This window comes from Dunckerocampus dactyliophorus, chromosome 5, assembly GCF_027744805.1.
Source record: "Dunckerocampus dactyliophorus isolate RoL2022-P2 chromosome 5, RoL_Ddac_1.1, whole genome shotgun sequence".
NCBI lineage: Eukaryota > Metazoa > Chordata > Actinopteri > Syngnathiformes > Syngnathidae > Dunckerocampus > Dunckerocampus dactyliophorus.
This window is the reverse complement of record NC_072823.1, coordinates 16,360,411-16,374,370: the sequence shown is the minus strand read 5'-3', so window position 1 is coordinate 16,374,370 and position 13,960 is coordinate 16,360,411. Positions and strand designations below refer to the sequence as shown.

The 13,960-nt window shown below is 41.1% G+C and overlaps 1 protein-coding gene across 6 annotated transcripts in view; it reads left to right on the top strand.

Moving 5' to 3' along the window:
* Nucleotides 1-13,960, top strand: part of scaper (S-phase cyclin A-associated protein in the ER) — a 71,062-nt gene that overhangs the window by 18,968 nt on the left and 38,134 nt on the right. For 5 of the 6 annotated variants that reach the window (XR_008570430.1, XR_008570431.1, XM_054776534.1 and 2 more), the window contains exons 5-19: nt 1,113-1,213; nt 1,434-1,553; nt 2,416-2,543; nt 2,652-2,938; nt 3,337-3,687; nt 4,448-4,615; nt 4,686-4,752; nt 4,816-4,933; nt 5,255-5,366; nt 5,732-5,872; nt 6,030-6,185; nt 6,267-6,409; nt 7,201-7,282; nt 7,369-7,521; nt 10,940-11,047. Coding sequence is in view for 4 of the 6 variants with exons in the window: in XM_054776534.1 (XP_054632509.1) it covers nt 1,113-1,213; nt 1,434-1,553; nt 2,416-2,543; nt 2,652-2,938; nt 3,337-3,687; nt 4,448-4,615; nt 4,686-4,752; nt 4,816-4,933; nt 5,255-5,366; nt 5,732-5,872; nt 6,030-6,185; nt 6,267-6,409; nt 7,201-7,282; nt 7,369-7,521; nt 10,940-11,047 (2,235 nt within the window). In the remaining 2 variants the exon portion in view is untranslated. The remainder of the gene's footprint in view (nt 1-1,112; nt 1,214-1,433; nt 1,554-2,415; nt 2,544-2,651; nt 2,939-3,336; nt 3,688-4,447; nt 4,616-4,685; nt 4,753-4,815; nt 4,934-5,254; nt 5,367-5,731; nt 5,873-6,029; nt 6,186-6,266; nt 6,410-7,200; nt 7,283-7,368; nt 7,522-10,939; nt 11,048-13,960) is intronic. The other variant, XM_054776535.1, reaches the window with a different exon arrangement.

Below are 13,960 nucleotides of genomic sequence, written 5' to 3'. Positions count from 1 at the left end.
TTCCATGCTTCAGGTTAGGGCTGGGCGATATGGACCAAAACTCAGATCCCAATATGTGTAGGTTGAATGTCAATTTACGATATATAGCCCGTTATTTTTTCTGCATAGTGAGTTTCGACAAAATTAAAGCCAAATATGCGTGTCAAGTTGTTTTATTAAAATACTCAACATGTTTTTTTTTTTTAATTTTTAAAGCTTCCTGCAAGATGCACATAAAAAAAAAAAATCTTATCTAAAAATAGTCACTAAAATAAAGTCTGCCATTTTCTTTTTGAAATAAAAATAGAAAAAGTCAAATATAATCTTTTTTATAACAAACCTTTAGCTATGCTCAAATCCTCAGTAACAAACGCACAAAAGAACAAAATATGAAGGAGTACTCAGTTTAAGAGGAAATTTTAAAATGTCAGCAACTCAAAAATAAATTGAACAGAAGTATTTTTTCAGGTAAATATTTTTAGAAGACACAAACATGTCCTTATTTTGTGGCAGGAGCACCAAGCTGTCAACTGCATCAGGCAACGGTCTGTCTCACTTCCTTGTACATTTGTGGTAGGGCTTGTCGTGCTAAATAAATGTGAATGCAAAGCTCGCTGGACATTGTGAGTCTATTGTTTTCAGCAGGTTTTTAAATATGTTTTTTCCACTGCTGCTACGGGGACCATATCTTTAGCAATGTGATAGGACATCTCTTTATAATAGCACACCACTTTGCTTTTCCTTTCATGAGGAACGTAACAGGGAAAGAAGCAGTGAGCTTTGTGTTGTGGCAGGAGTTGTACTGAGCCGCTGCTTTTTCCTTGCTGACTAATTCTTCCAACCCAGATGCTGTCGCTTTGACTGAGCCGCCGGCCTTCTGCTCCACCCCTCCCTCCTCCTGCATGCAGGGATGAGGGAGACAGCGAAAATCCAGTCTATATCGATATGAACGATATGGTTGTTTTTGATATGGTGCTTAAAGTAAATATTAATAATATTGATATATCTTCTTGAATCCATTTGAATGGCAAACCTAAGTTCAAAATTAAAGAAACACCATTATCCGCTAATAGGCATATACTGCTTTATTCATCTTCTGTTTGTTGTTTTGTTTTTTTGTTTTTACCCCTCAGGAAGTGTTGATGATGTTGGACAACTATGTACGGGATTTCAAAGCACTCATAGACTGGATTCAGCTCCAAGAGAAGCTGGAGAAAACAGATGCCCAGAACAGGTCATCTATTTTGTCTTTTGCACTCATTCACTTCCTGTTTGCCCTTTGGCTTTAGTTTATTGGATTCTCTTTAACACAGAGGCTACTGCATGTGTAATTTCACTGGCTGTATGAAATTGGTCATTTAAACCGTTTATTGTCCAAACTTGTACAAATCCTTGTAATTAACCATTTAAAATTGTTATCAGCTAAATAACAATTACCTCCAATTAATTTGCAGGCCTACCTCTTTAGCCTGGGAATTGCGTAAAATGTCACCGGGACGTCATGTGGTGCCTAGTACCTCTGCTGCAGACAGAATGGTGTCTTCTCCAGGTACACGTCGCACCCTCAATTTTGGGTAAGCCACTTATCTTTCAGTTTTAGTCAAGGACCATTCTATAAAATGTGTTGCCAACATCACTGGGCTTGTTGTTTAATTCTATTTGTTGAGTCTGTTACTAGGCTACATGGTGTCTGACTAGTTAGCATGTTGGCCTCACAGTCAGGAGGTTGAGGACTCGAATCTCCGTTGGGGCATCTCTGTGTGTTCTCCCAGTGCGTCTGTGGGTTCTCTTCAGATACTTCAGCTGCCTCGCACATTCCAAAAGGATGTATGTTAGGTTAAATCAGTGGTTCTCAATTATTTTCTGTCATGCCCCAACTGGGGCCTCGATTTGAAATACTATTGAGAAACACATTGAGGACACATTGGCCAGACTGTGTCTCCCAACTGGCCTGGGAACGCCTCGGGATTCGCTGGGAGGAGCTGGACAAAGTGGCCGGGGAGACGGAAGTCTGGGCTTAGCTCGCGACCCGACCTTGGATAAGCAGTAGAAGATGAATGGCTGGATGGATATTTCTTAAATTCACATTGTGCATATGAACAAAGTATAGAGTCTGGAAATGTTTCCCTGTCCCATTGTGGAAAGAAGTGGTTAAAAGTGTCAATTCAAGACTGCCGAAGCATTGATTCTTTGAGAGCAATGGTCTGTAATTGGACACTGCAGAAAATGGATATCGATCATGATGCAGGTGCTTTTACAAGCAGAGTGTTTAGTGTTTTATAAATGTCTGATTGTGACTGGAAGCTGAGTGTGAAACAGCCAGCAAAATGGCATAAAACAATAGTATTCCATTTGTTCATTTTTTTAGTCATCAGGATTTTATTATTGTATTTATTTGATTTGATACTCTCTATGGTGTATGTTTGTCTTACCCAGTGGTCCTGCACCTGTACTGGCTGCAGCCCGGCTGTCCCACTCCGGCCCCAGCTGGGCAGACAGAGTGAAGTGTACTCAGTCTTCCCCAAGTTCTAGTCATCTGACAACTTCTCAAGTTGAAAAATCATGTAAGACATCCCTCCCAGCAACAGCAACCCAGAATTAATCGGCAAAAATCAAGAGCACTGCAGGAGTGTATATTTATATTTATATATGTAATTTTTTTTCTTTTTAAGGTAAGAAAGATGCAGAAGGCTGGGAGACTGTCCAACGAGGACGTGCCGCCAAGCCTCGCTCTGCAACCATGATCGCCAAAGTCAGCCCTGTCTTGGCTGTCAGTGTCACACCAAAGCAGGACAGGATCAAGAATCAGTCACATGTGGTCCCACAAGAAGAGCCACACTTCTGCCCTCATAGCCCCCCTGATGAGAATGCAACCCAGGTGGACTCTGAGCAGCAAGTCTCTGCACAGCCGGACCCTCCGGAGATTGTTGAACATCCAATGAGTGGGGTTGCAATGGAGGTACTGAGGTCTCTGAGGAGAGATATTGATTATTCATGAAGTGCAGAGAAATATGAGAGAGCTTCATCAACCACATTGTTTTTGTTTTGGGCTCATGATATTCACATGCACAGCATTAAATCAATTGTTTTCAGGCACTGTAAATCAGTTTTCAAACTCAGTTCACACTCCACGCACACAAGTGTGTGTCGTGTCTGTCTTTTGGTTGGAAAATGTCATGCCCCCATCCAGCTTTAAATTTGCATCAGAATTATGACATGTCATTATCATGATTCCCTGCATGAGTTTGTGTTTTGTTATTGCTCTGGTGAAGTGCATGTCTTTAATGGAGCTTGCGTCTGCTTGTGTGTGTGTGTGTGTGTCTATGTATATGTGCGTGCGTGTGATTGTTGATGCAGCACCCAGCAGAGAACGCACAAGAGTCGGGGCACTGTGTCAGCGCACCCTGCGATAACACGCTTCCCCCTATAGCAGATCTCATCCATTACCAAGCCCCAGAGCCCACCCTATGCTCAGCCGCAGTCCCACCAGCAGACATGACCTTATCAGTTCCACTTCCTGCTCTGGCCCGCTCCGCATCCCCAGATCGACCTCAGGCGGATGGGCTTGGCGGACCTTCTGCCTTTGGGGACGGTGTGGCTGAGGGGGGCTCGTCACAGGGCACGGCCAAATATGCTCTACAACTTGCTGAGACTCCCATGGCAGCGGTGAAACTGGAGAGTGTTCTGGACCCCACAGAGCTTTCTACTGTGAGTGCTGAGAGATGGAGGAGCAGAGGGAGGAGGGGTGGACCTGAGTTGGTACGAGGGGGTGAGTCAGGAAGGTCCCAAGGGTGCTTTACCGCCTAAACAAAGTCATTCAAAAGAAACCCCCTGACCAACTGTGTAGGCAAGACTGCAAAGCTCTGTGTACTGTGGTTTTAACACAATTCACTGTGAAGAATAGCTGTGAGGAGATGCCGTTTGTATTGCAGTAAGTGCTCTCCTGTAATCTGAAAAAAGGACTTAACCAAATGTCCGATGTTATTTAACACTGTCAATCCACAATGATTCATACACTTAATCAAGGTGGACTTACCCTTTTTTAAATTGATTTATTTTCTCAGTTAGGCCACATACATTTGTGCCTAACATTCAGATCACTCTGTATACATCATTGCATGCCCCATATAAGAGATGCGATCTCAAACTCAATCTGTAATTACATAATCTTGTCAAGTTAGGTAAATACAAAAATGCAAGGTAGTTGCCTTCTTCCACCATCTCTGCATCCTCACAGCAAATGTGTCCTGCATGACTGTGGAATGCGTCCTCACTTGTGATCCTTGCGACAGTCATGTGTTGAAAAGTGTGATGTTGAGCCGGTGTTCTTTTTGATATGTAAATCACTCACGACAAATACATTACTGTAGAGAAACTGTTATATTGTAGATACTATTTGTTTAACATTGTATATGATGTGTGAGATGGTGTATCTGTGTGTGAGGTGACACTTTCGTCTTGTGTCCAGCCCCAGTCCATGGCAGAGGTCCTGGCCAAGAAAGAGGAGTTGGCTGACCGACTGGAGAAGGCCAATGAGGAAGCGATCGCCAGTGCCATTGCAGAGGAAGAGCAGCTGACCAGAGAGATTCAAGCAGAGAACAATGATCTTGAGACGGACAATGAAAATGACTTCCCGGTTAGAGATATTTCACTCCTTAAATGTACTTTTTTTTGTTGTTTGTTTGTTTACCACATAAATTTTACAGGCTAGCATGGCCAATGGAGGATGTGGACCCAATATGGAGTGGAGTGAGATGCTAGCAGATTATGATGGTATGATCTTCCACATGCAAGTTTAAAAGGAATGTTTCAAAAATATTTATTCACCTTTTGTAGCTCGGGAGGCATGGCGTCAGAGTACCTCATGGGGCGACATGGTGGAGGAAGAACCTTCTCGACCTCCTGGGCACGGCATCCACATGCATGAAAAATTGTCATCACCATCACGCAAAAGGTGCAGTTTTTTTTTTGTTTTTTTTTACAGTCTTTAAAACTTGATGTCATTGTATCAACTTTACCATGACATAAGGGCCTGTTGTGACGAGCAACTCGGGCTCATTTGTAGGCATTTCACCTTATTTTAGCAAGTATTTAACCCGGCCGCCAGAGAGTCAAAGGCCAACTTATTGTGTCTGACCCTCTGTTAGCTGTTTGGCTACCACCCAAAGTGCCTCAACAGACCAGAGATCCTATCCCTGGCAGCCCCAAGCTATGTTATGGAGACCTCAGAAGCAAACTTAAAACGATGAATGATTCATGGTCATACTTCTGACAGGACCATTGCAGAGTCAAAGAAAAAACATGAGGAGAAACAGCTGAAGGCACAGCAACTGCGAGACAAACTGAGGGAGGAAAAGACGCTCAAACTGCAGAAGCTTTTGGAAAGGGTGAGTAAAAACATGTTGAACAGATGGAAAGCCTCGTCCCCTAAAGGGACTGAGTGCCAGCATAGCCCAGACTGGTTCCGAATAAGAAGTTCTGTCAGCACATTGCCCGATAGGATCACCGAGGTTTATAATCTTCTGGCTGCATGTAGACCACTTGATGAACTGTGGCCAAAGTCAACACCTTTTTTAAAGTTTTTCTGTTCACCATGCCTGGGCTAGTGTGTCATAAACCACACACACCTACTTGAAGTGGTGCACAGTATTTTGGCATTCTCCATACATTTACCAACTGGACAGAAGAGAAATTGAACTATACATTATTATTTTTCACACCACCTCTGGTACGCCATCCTCACTGTCTGCAGGAAAAAGAGGTTAGGAAATGGAAGGAGGAGTTGTTGGAGCAACGGAGGAGGATGATGGAGGAAAAGCTGTTGCATGCAGAGTTTAAGAGAGAGCTGCAACTTCAGGCCATTGTGAAGAAGGCTCAAGAGGAAGAGGCCAAGGTAAGGGGGAGTTGTCTGTGTCAAAGGCATGAGGACAATTTGAAAAGTGTCATCTGCTTAGTCTAATACTATTACTGCCACAATATGTATGTATTCATTACAAACAGGAACACCTCCACATTTCTCTGATGTTGTAATTGTGGATTTATCCACCCAGGTCAATGAAATAGCATTCATCAATACTCTAGAAGCCCAAAACAAGAGACATGATGCCTTGGCTAAGTTGAATGAATATGAGCAACGACTCAATGAGCTCCAGGAGGAGAGGCAGAGGAGACAGGAGGAGAAGCAGGCCAGAGATGAGGCAGTGCAGGTGCAACCAAACACCCATTTAGTTGTTTGTTTGTCTTGTGTTTAATGCAAGTCATTATACTTCTTTTTTCCCCTTTGGCAGGAGCGCAAGCGTGCACTTGAAGCAGAGCGACAGGCACGCGTGGAGGAGCTGTTGATGCGACGCAAGGAGCAGGAGGCTCGAATTGAACAACAGCGGCAGGAAAAAGAGAAAGCAAGAGAGGATGCAGCACGGGAGAGAGCCAGGTTAGTAGTTCCTCGTTTTTGTTGCAGTTAATTGGTTCCAGTCCTGACCGCAACACGTGGATTTTCGCAAAGTAGGATTCAATATTAATAAATGGAATATTTTTGTAGTTACAGCAACCTGTACAGAAAACTTGTTTATGACCTTCTAAAAACATTTTTTTTAACATTATTAAAGCCCCGTAAACATGAAATAACACCACATAGTCACCTTTATACTCAGCAATAATAAGACATAATAACTCACCGTTAGCAATGGGAAATTTCCTTGTTGAAGTATCTCGAACCTAATGTGGGTCGATCGCGCATGACATTAAATAAAAAAGATTGACATCAGCCTGTCATCCGTCGTCACTATGACGTTTGTCACTTGATTGATATACAGTATTCATGCCAGTCCGGCATACATAGACATACACTCCAACACTACTGCTAGCTTTGTTTACATCACATTGTGTAAAGTTTATGCTCAGGCTACGGAATCTCTGAAGTGACACAGGAGACGGCCACCGCTTTCAGCATAGCAATATACCGAACTAACTGGTTAGACTCCAATTTGTTTATTCTAAACATAAGAATGGGTTCGAAATCGAGTGGGGAAGAAAGACAAAATAAGCAGTCAAAAACGTATCACTGCCACACGGAATAATAGGCCATAGTCAATCACGAAACAGCGATCATTTATGAATACATTTTGGAAAAACTGCGATAGAGGGAGGAGCGTTATTCGAACCGCAATGTAGCAAGGGACAACTGTACACCACTTTTACACATTTTCTATGTTCTGCCTGAAGAGACCGAGAGGAGCGACTGGCTGCTCTCAGTGCAGCTCAACAGGAGGCCATGGAAGAGCTGCAGAAGAAAATTCAAATGAAGGTGAAATTAAAAATGTCTACAGTAGACATAACGTAAGGCCCTCTGTTTCCCATCTGTCCCCTCACTTTTTCGTTGCTTTTTCACAGCACGATGAGAGCAGCCGCAGGCATATGGAGCAAATCGAGCAGAGGAAGGAGAAGGCGGCTGAGCTCAGCAGCGGCCGGCATGCAAACACGGACTACGCCCCCAAGCTGACACCGTATGAACGCAAAAAACAGTGCTCACTCTGCAGCGTGATGGTATGTGCAGGCCATTCAGCTTTATCAGAATATAATATATATAATATGTGTGTGTGTATATATATATATATATATATATAATATTCTTATTTACAGTATACAGTAATCCCTCGGTTAATTGATTCCAGACTAGGGATGAGCGAGTACACCTGTATCTGTATCTGTTCACACATCTAAATCATCTGTATCCTAGGAGTGGGCGGGGCATAAACCGGAAGTGACTGTCATTTAACCGTAAATGGGTGGGGCTTAAATTGGAGCATTATTTTAAGTCTGAAATTGACATGGATTGATCAGAAGTTGCTGTATTTATTGTTTATTATTCATCTATATGTGTACTGTGTGTATATGTAAGTGATACGTAAGACATTATTATTTAATTATTTTTTAATGATCTGTGTGAAGTTGGTGATTCATGCAAACATCCAGTGATGGCAAACAGGGAAATATGTCAGCCTTGTTCACTGTAGCTTTCTCAAAAGCACCGCGTTCAGTAGTACGAACAAAGTTTTCCAGCTGACTTTATATCACCAACACCGGCAGTGACCGATGCAACACGAGCCGTTTACAGCTCTGTCTTGTCAAATGCACTGCGTACGTAATGAAACAAGTTTACCAAGTAACTTTATACAACCCCTGGCAAAAATTATGGAATCACCAGTCTTGGAGGATGTTCATTCAGTTGTTTAAATTTGTAGAAAAAAAGCAGATCACAGACATGACACAAAACTAAAGTCATTTCAAATGGCAACTTTCTGGCTTTAAGAAACACTTAAAGAAATCAAGAAAAAAAGATGTGGTAGTCAGTAACAGTTACTTTTTTAGACCGATCAGAGGGAAAAAATTATGGAATCACTCAATTCTGAGGAAAAAATTATGGAATCATGAAAAAAACAACAACAAAAGAATACTTCAAACACACCACTAGTACTTTGTTGCACCACCTCTGGCTTTTATAACAGCTCGCAGTCTCAGAGGCATGGACTTAATGAGTGACAAACAGTACTCTTCTTCATCAATCTGGCTCCAACTTTCTCTGATTGCTTTTGCCAATTTTTTTTACAAAAAGTTTGATTATCAAACTTCTTAAAGAAGGTAAATCATCACGCAATGTTGCAAAAGATGTTGGTTGTTCACAGTCAGCTGTGTCTAAAATCTGGACCAAGTACAAACAACATGGGAAGGTTGTTAAAGGCAAGCATACTGGTAGACCAAGGAAGACATCAAAGCGTCAAGACAGAAAACTTAAAGCAATATGTCTTGAAAACAGAAAATGCACAGCAAAACAAATGGGAGGAAACTGGAGTCAACGTCTGTGACCGAACTGTAAGAAACCGCCTAAAGGAAATGGGATTTACATACAGGAAAGCTAAACGAAAGCCATCATTAACACCTAAACATAAAAAACAAGGTTACAATGGGCTAAGGAAAAGCAATTGTAGACTGTGGATGACTGGATGAAAGTCATTCAGTGATGAATCGCGAATCTGCATTGGGCAAGGTGATGATGCTGGAACTTTTGTTTGGTGCCGTTCCAATGAGATTTATGAAGACGACTGCCTGAAGAAAACATGTCAATTTCCACAGTCATTGATGATATGGGGCTGCATGTCAGGTAAAGGCACTTCCTCCCATTTGTTCCTCATTTGTTTTGCTGTTTTTGCTTGTTTTGCTACATTTAATCAACATCTTTTTAATGCCTTATCCTGTATTTGTTTTTTGTTCATTTAAATGTAACAATTTCTATGCTTGAAAATGCCAAGAATATGTAAAAATATGCTTAAATATGCATTTTTTTATACTAATAATAGGCCGTAGTCAACCACAAAACAGCAACCATTGATGAATTAATTTTTGGGGAAAAAAATGAGAGAGTGAGGGCGCAATGTTTAAACAAGGAACAGCGAATAATTAAAGATATACAGTCGTTCCTTGTTTATTGTGGTTAATTGGTTCCAGACCTGACCGCGATAAGTACATTTCCGCAAGGTAGGATTTAATATTAATTAATGGAATAACTTTGTGGTTGGATAATAAAAAAACAGTTTATGACCTTCTAAAAATGTTTCATGACATTATTAGAGCTTTGTAAACATGAAATAACACCCCTATAACACCTTTTATACTTGTATTACATAATGTAGTAGACATAAGCGATAAGACATAACTCAAGCAAACTTTCTTGTTGCTTTAGTATCTCGAACATAACGTGGATCGATTGCATGGCACTTACTCGCAGGCTACAGAATCTCTGTAGGGACATAAGAGACAGCTGCCGCTTTAAGCATAGCAAGCTACAGAACTAATTAGTTAGCCTCCAATTCATTTATTGGAAACTTAAGAAAGGGTTTGAAACTGAGTGGGAAAGAAAGACAGAAGTAAGAAGCCAAAAATGTACCACTTCCACACGGAATGGGAGGATAATTTTTTTTCCCCCCACAATGTAATGTCGAACTCTGCATCCATTGCTGACGCCACAGTGCAAGTTAAGGTAATGTAAGGTAGTTTCTCATCAATGTAACATTACTGACGCATAGTGACCAGAATACTACAAGTACATATGACTGGTCTTTCAATATATATATATATATATATATATATATTATTATTATTTTTTTTAATAGGTCATAGTCAACCACGAAACAGCAATTGTGTTTTATTTTTGATAAACCGTGAAAGAGTGAGGGACAATGTTCAATGGATGACTGTGCTTATATTGGAACCTTTTATCTTAAGTTTCATATTATCTATGCAGAGGTAGCTACCGTGGCAACAATCGTGGAGCATCTTGACATGTGAAACCAGCGGCAACTAAACAGGCTTTAGAGTGAATTTTGTTGATCTGTTGAATAACCTTGGTGTAACATCTGACACAAGGGATCATGAGGGGGTCAGCAGGAAGAAGCACTCAGTTTAATGACCTGAGACACAAAGTATCATAAACCATACTACATAGTCCACAGTACACCTGCTCTTCCGTGTAACTATTCATCAGATCTGCACTTTATTTAGAAGTGTAGAACGACTCCAGTGTTCATCACTTCAGTCCTAGTCTAGAAATTAACACAGTCTTTGCTTCATTCAAAATTCAATTCCTAACTTGAAAGTCATGATTATTGTCTGCAGTATTTACTTTATGTACATTTAGTCAATCATTGCAATAGTTAATACAATTGAAATGCATCCTTTAATGAATAAATATCTCAATGTATATAACCTGTGGACCAAACCTATTTAGTTTGCTTTTTCCTCAGAGGTTCAGCAGTGGTAGGTCATGTCCTATTGGCAGAAAAACCCAACAAAAACCTAGTGGTATATAATTTCACCAGCATCCCATGGGGCTGTGATGACCCTTTCCTGCCTCAGTCTCCATTGTGTCCTCGGCAGTGACCTCTGACCACTGTGTTTGTGTTTGCAGATCACCTCAGAGGTGCACCTGTTCAGCCATACCAAGGGCAAGAGGCACCAACAGGCCGTGCGAGACAGCAGCAGCATCCAGGGACGGGAGCTCTCAGACGAGGAAGTGGTATGTATCACCCCACCGGCGACACACACTTGTTCTCCTAGATAATACCTCCCAGTCCCCGCTTGTGTTGTGTAAGAAGACAAAGACGCCCGGTGACTCTCTTTTATGGTGTGATTATTGTTTATGCATCCACCTCATGCATCACCATGGCTCTGTTGCTGGCTTTGTGCCATTGCAAATGGGCCTTGAAGTGTACACAGTCAGGGTTCAGTGCCCCAGTGGAAGGGTGACATCACCTCGTTGTCACACTGCTTTTTCTTTTTCTTTTTTTTTTTCTGGCCATTGAGTGCTTTCCATGGGAAGGCAGCCCGTTAATGCAAGGTAACCTCTCAGGCTGCAATATGAGATTGGCTTTTCAGCGGTGCTCATTGTGAGGCTGACAACTGTTGGTGCTATACGCAGCACCTTTGGCCCCAGTAGCTCTTTCATTCAAAGCTATTCTCCTCCCCTCTCTTCAGAGAATAATTGATACACCCTCCATCCTTCCTCTCAACTATTTCCTTTCTGAACGCCAGTCATTTAGTTATATTTGACAGCACAATAAACAAGGCAATGGAGAATTAGAATCAGGAATTAGAATCAGTATGGAATTTTACTCAGAATGAGAGGTAGGTAACAGCATTAAAAAAAAGAGTTTAATGATAATACAAAATCAAAATACATTTAATAAAAAATGAAATGTAAAAACAAGAAGCAAATACTAATGAGCAATAAAATACAGAAATAAAAACAACCATACATCAACCCTGATCCCTCATCATTGAAGAGAAAATATTCTATGAGTATTAATATATTAATACAGATAAAGTATATACAATGTGTGCATGTAATTAAACAATTTTGCTTTTCAAAATTATTATTTGAGAAAGCACTTGAAGAATTTATACAGTGTTTATAGAATTATAAACTACTAATACAAGCACTTTATCATTCATTTGAATGTATATTTTCCATCTAAGTCTAAGGCTTGTCTTCTTCGTATTTATATTACTCAAATTTAAGCTCTCGAGATCTAAATAGTGCTGCTCTGCTTTCATTTTAAGTTGAGCTACTTTGGGTGGTGCGTCTAAATTGCTACAGTAACGGTCTGGAATAAATTACATTTCTCCTGAATATCTCAGGACTTTGTTTAGAGCGCTTTTCCGTCGTCTCTGCTCGTTATTTATTTCAAATTTCATTTTGGCGTGCACTATTTCATTCATTCCACTGCCAACTATTTTCTCCGTTTCGGCTCCATAACTCTTCCTATAGTGAAAGATTCTTAATTGAAATGAAGATGGTTGGCTCAACTTTGCAGAGGTCACCGTGTAGTTTTAAGTGTAGACTGACGGCAAAGGCATTGCACCTTTTATGTTTAGTCATTTTCAGAGAGACTCTTGAAATAAAATGAGAATACAATGATTATCAACAGGGCAGGATGGAGAAGAGGGCATTAGATTGTGGTAGATCATTTTAATTACCACCTGGCTTGGTTTAATGTGATACCAGTAATATCCAAGACACATGGCTTTTGTCAGAGACCCCATATTAAGTGATCACCTTTACACACAGCATCTCAGAAACACACTGGTGGTGCTTGGCCAGCAGAGGGATCGCAAGGCTGTAAAGGGGCATATGCAAAAAACTGACCTCACAGAGGAGTCCTGAAGGTCTAGTTGACACTCTTTCGATGGCCCCTAAATTGAGAACCTTGCTGAAATATCCAGAGTGCCAGCTGAAGCCCCCGTCTCTCTCCCCTCACTGTTTTGAAATGTGACACTCAACACCTTTCCAGCAATGATGTTGCTCTTGTAAAGATACAAAGAATAGTTTCAGTTAAACATGGGTGTCAGATTTGTTGTGTATGGCACTTCCACGCTGAAATGTCATTCAAAGCTTGTAGTTTGATACAAAAAAATGCCATGTGAACCACTGAAGCGACGGTAACCCCATCCAGTGTCGTATCAGTTATCATCCAGTAGCCGACATGAAATTTAGCTGTTTACTCAACGCCAAATGGAAAGCCAACCGCTCGGGTCTTTTGTGAGCGACAAAAGGGTGAACATATCCCATAGAATGTGTATTTGTGTGGGCTGCCTTTTAGATCTGTGATAGCTCTGTCTGTGTCAGAGAAAGGGAGTGATGTTTAGAGCTGCTCATGTTACTCCCACCAGAGGCAATCTGTGGCATTGTGCAGCACCGCAGCCCTGGGGCCAGTGTATTTGCTGCTTTGTGACAATGGTTCAGTGGTAGACACCTGTCTGTCACCATGTTTGACTGTCTCAAGCATTCAAAGTGCCACTGAGTTTAGCCTAGCCCTTTTTGTAACAACTGTATCCATATTTGCTCAAGTGTCTACAGCTGCCTTGTCAGCATTTTTGCCCTATGTGATAGTGTAATATTTCAATTTTTTATATTTCCAGTATAATATGTTTTGGGCAAAAGATAGTTTGGAAGCATTATTTAAGCAGTTTTATTAGCAGAGTGGCTACATAGCCTCTCAGAGAGATTATTGAGCAGCTGCCTCCCAAGTAAAGGGACATCAATGCTTATAAGACAAACTGTGGCAGTATGAATGAAATGGTGGGGAAAACAAAAGTATGCCTCTGCAAAGGCTTCAATACTTGCCATCTGTAATGTCAGTGAGTAAACATATGGCATTTTGTTTCCTTGGATCCAAAAGAAACTGATCTGGATACGCATTCATTCATTACCCCCGCCAAGCGTTGTGCAAAGCGCAGCGCGTAGGTTACGTTTTTGCCAGCGTCTATCTGTTTGTTTGTGTTCGCAAGAACTTGAAAAGTTCTGAATGGATTTGGATGAAATTTTCAGGAACTGTCGGAAATGGTATGTGGAAGAACTGATTAAATGTTGGGGGTGATCCGGATCAACATCTGGATCCAGGAATTTTTAAAAAGCGTTCTTTTAACATTG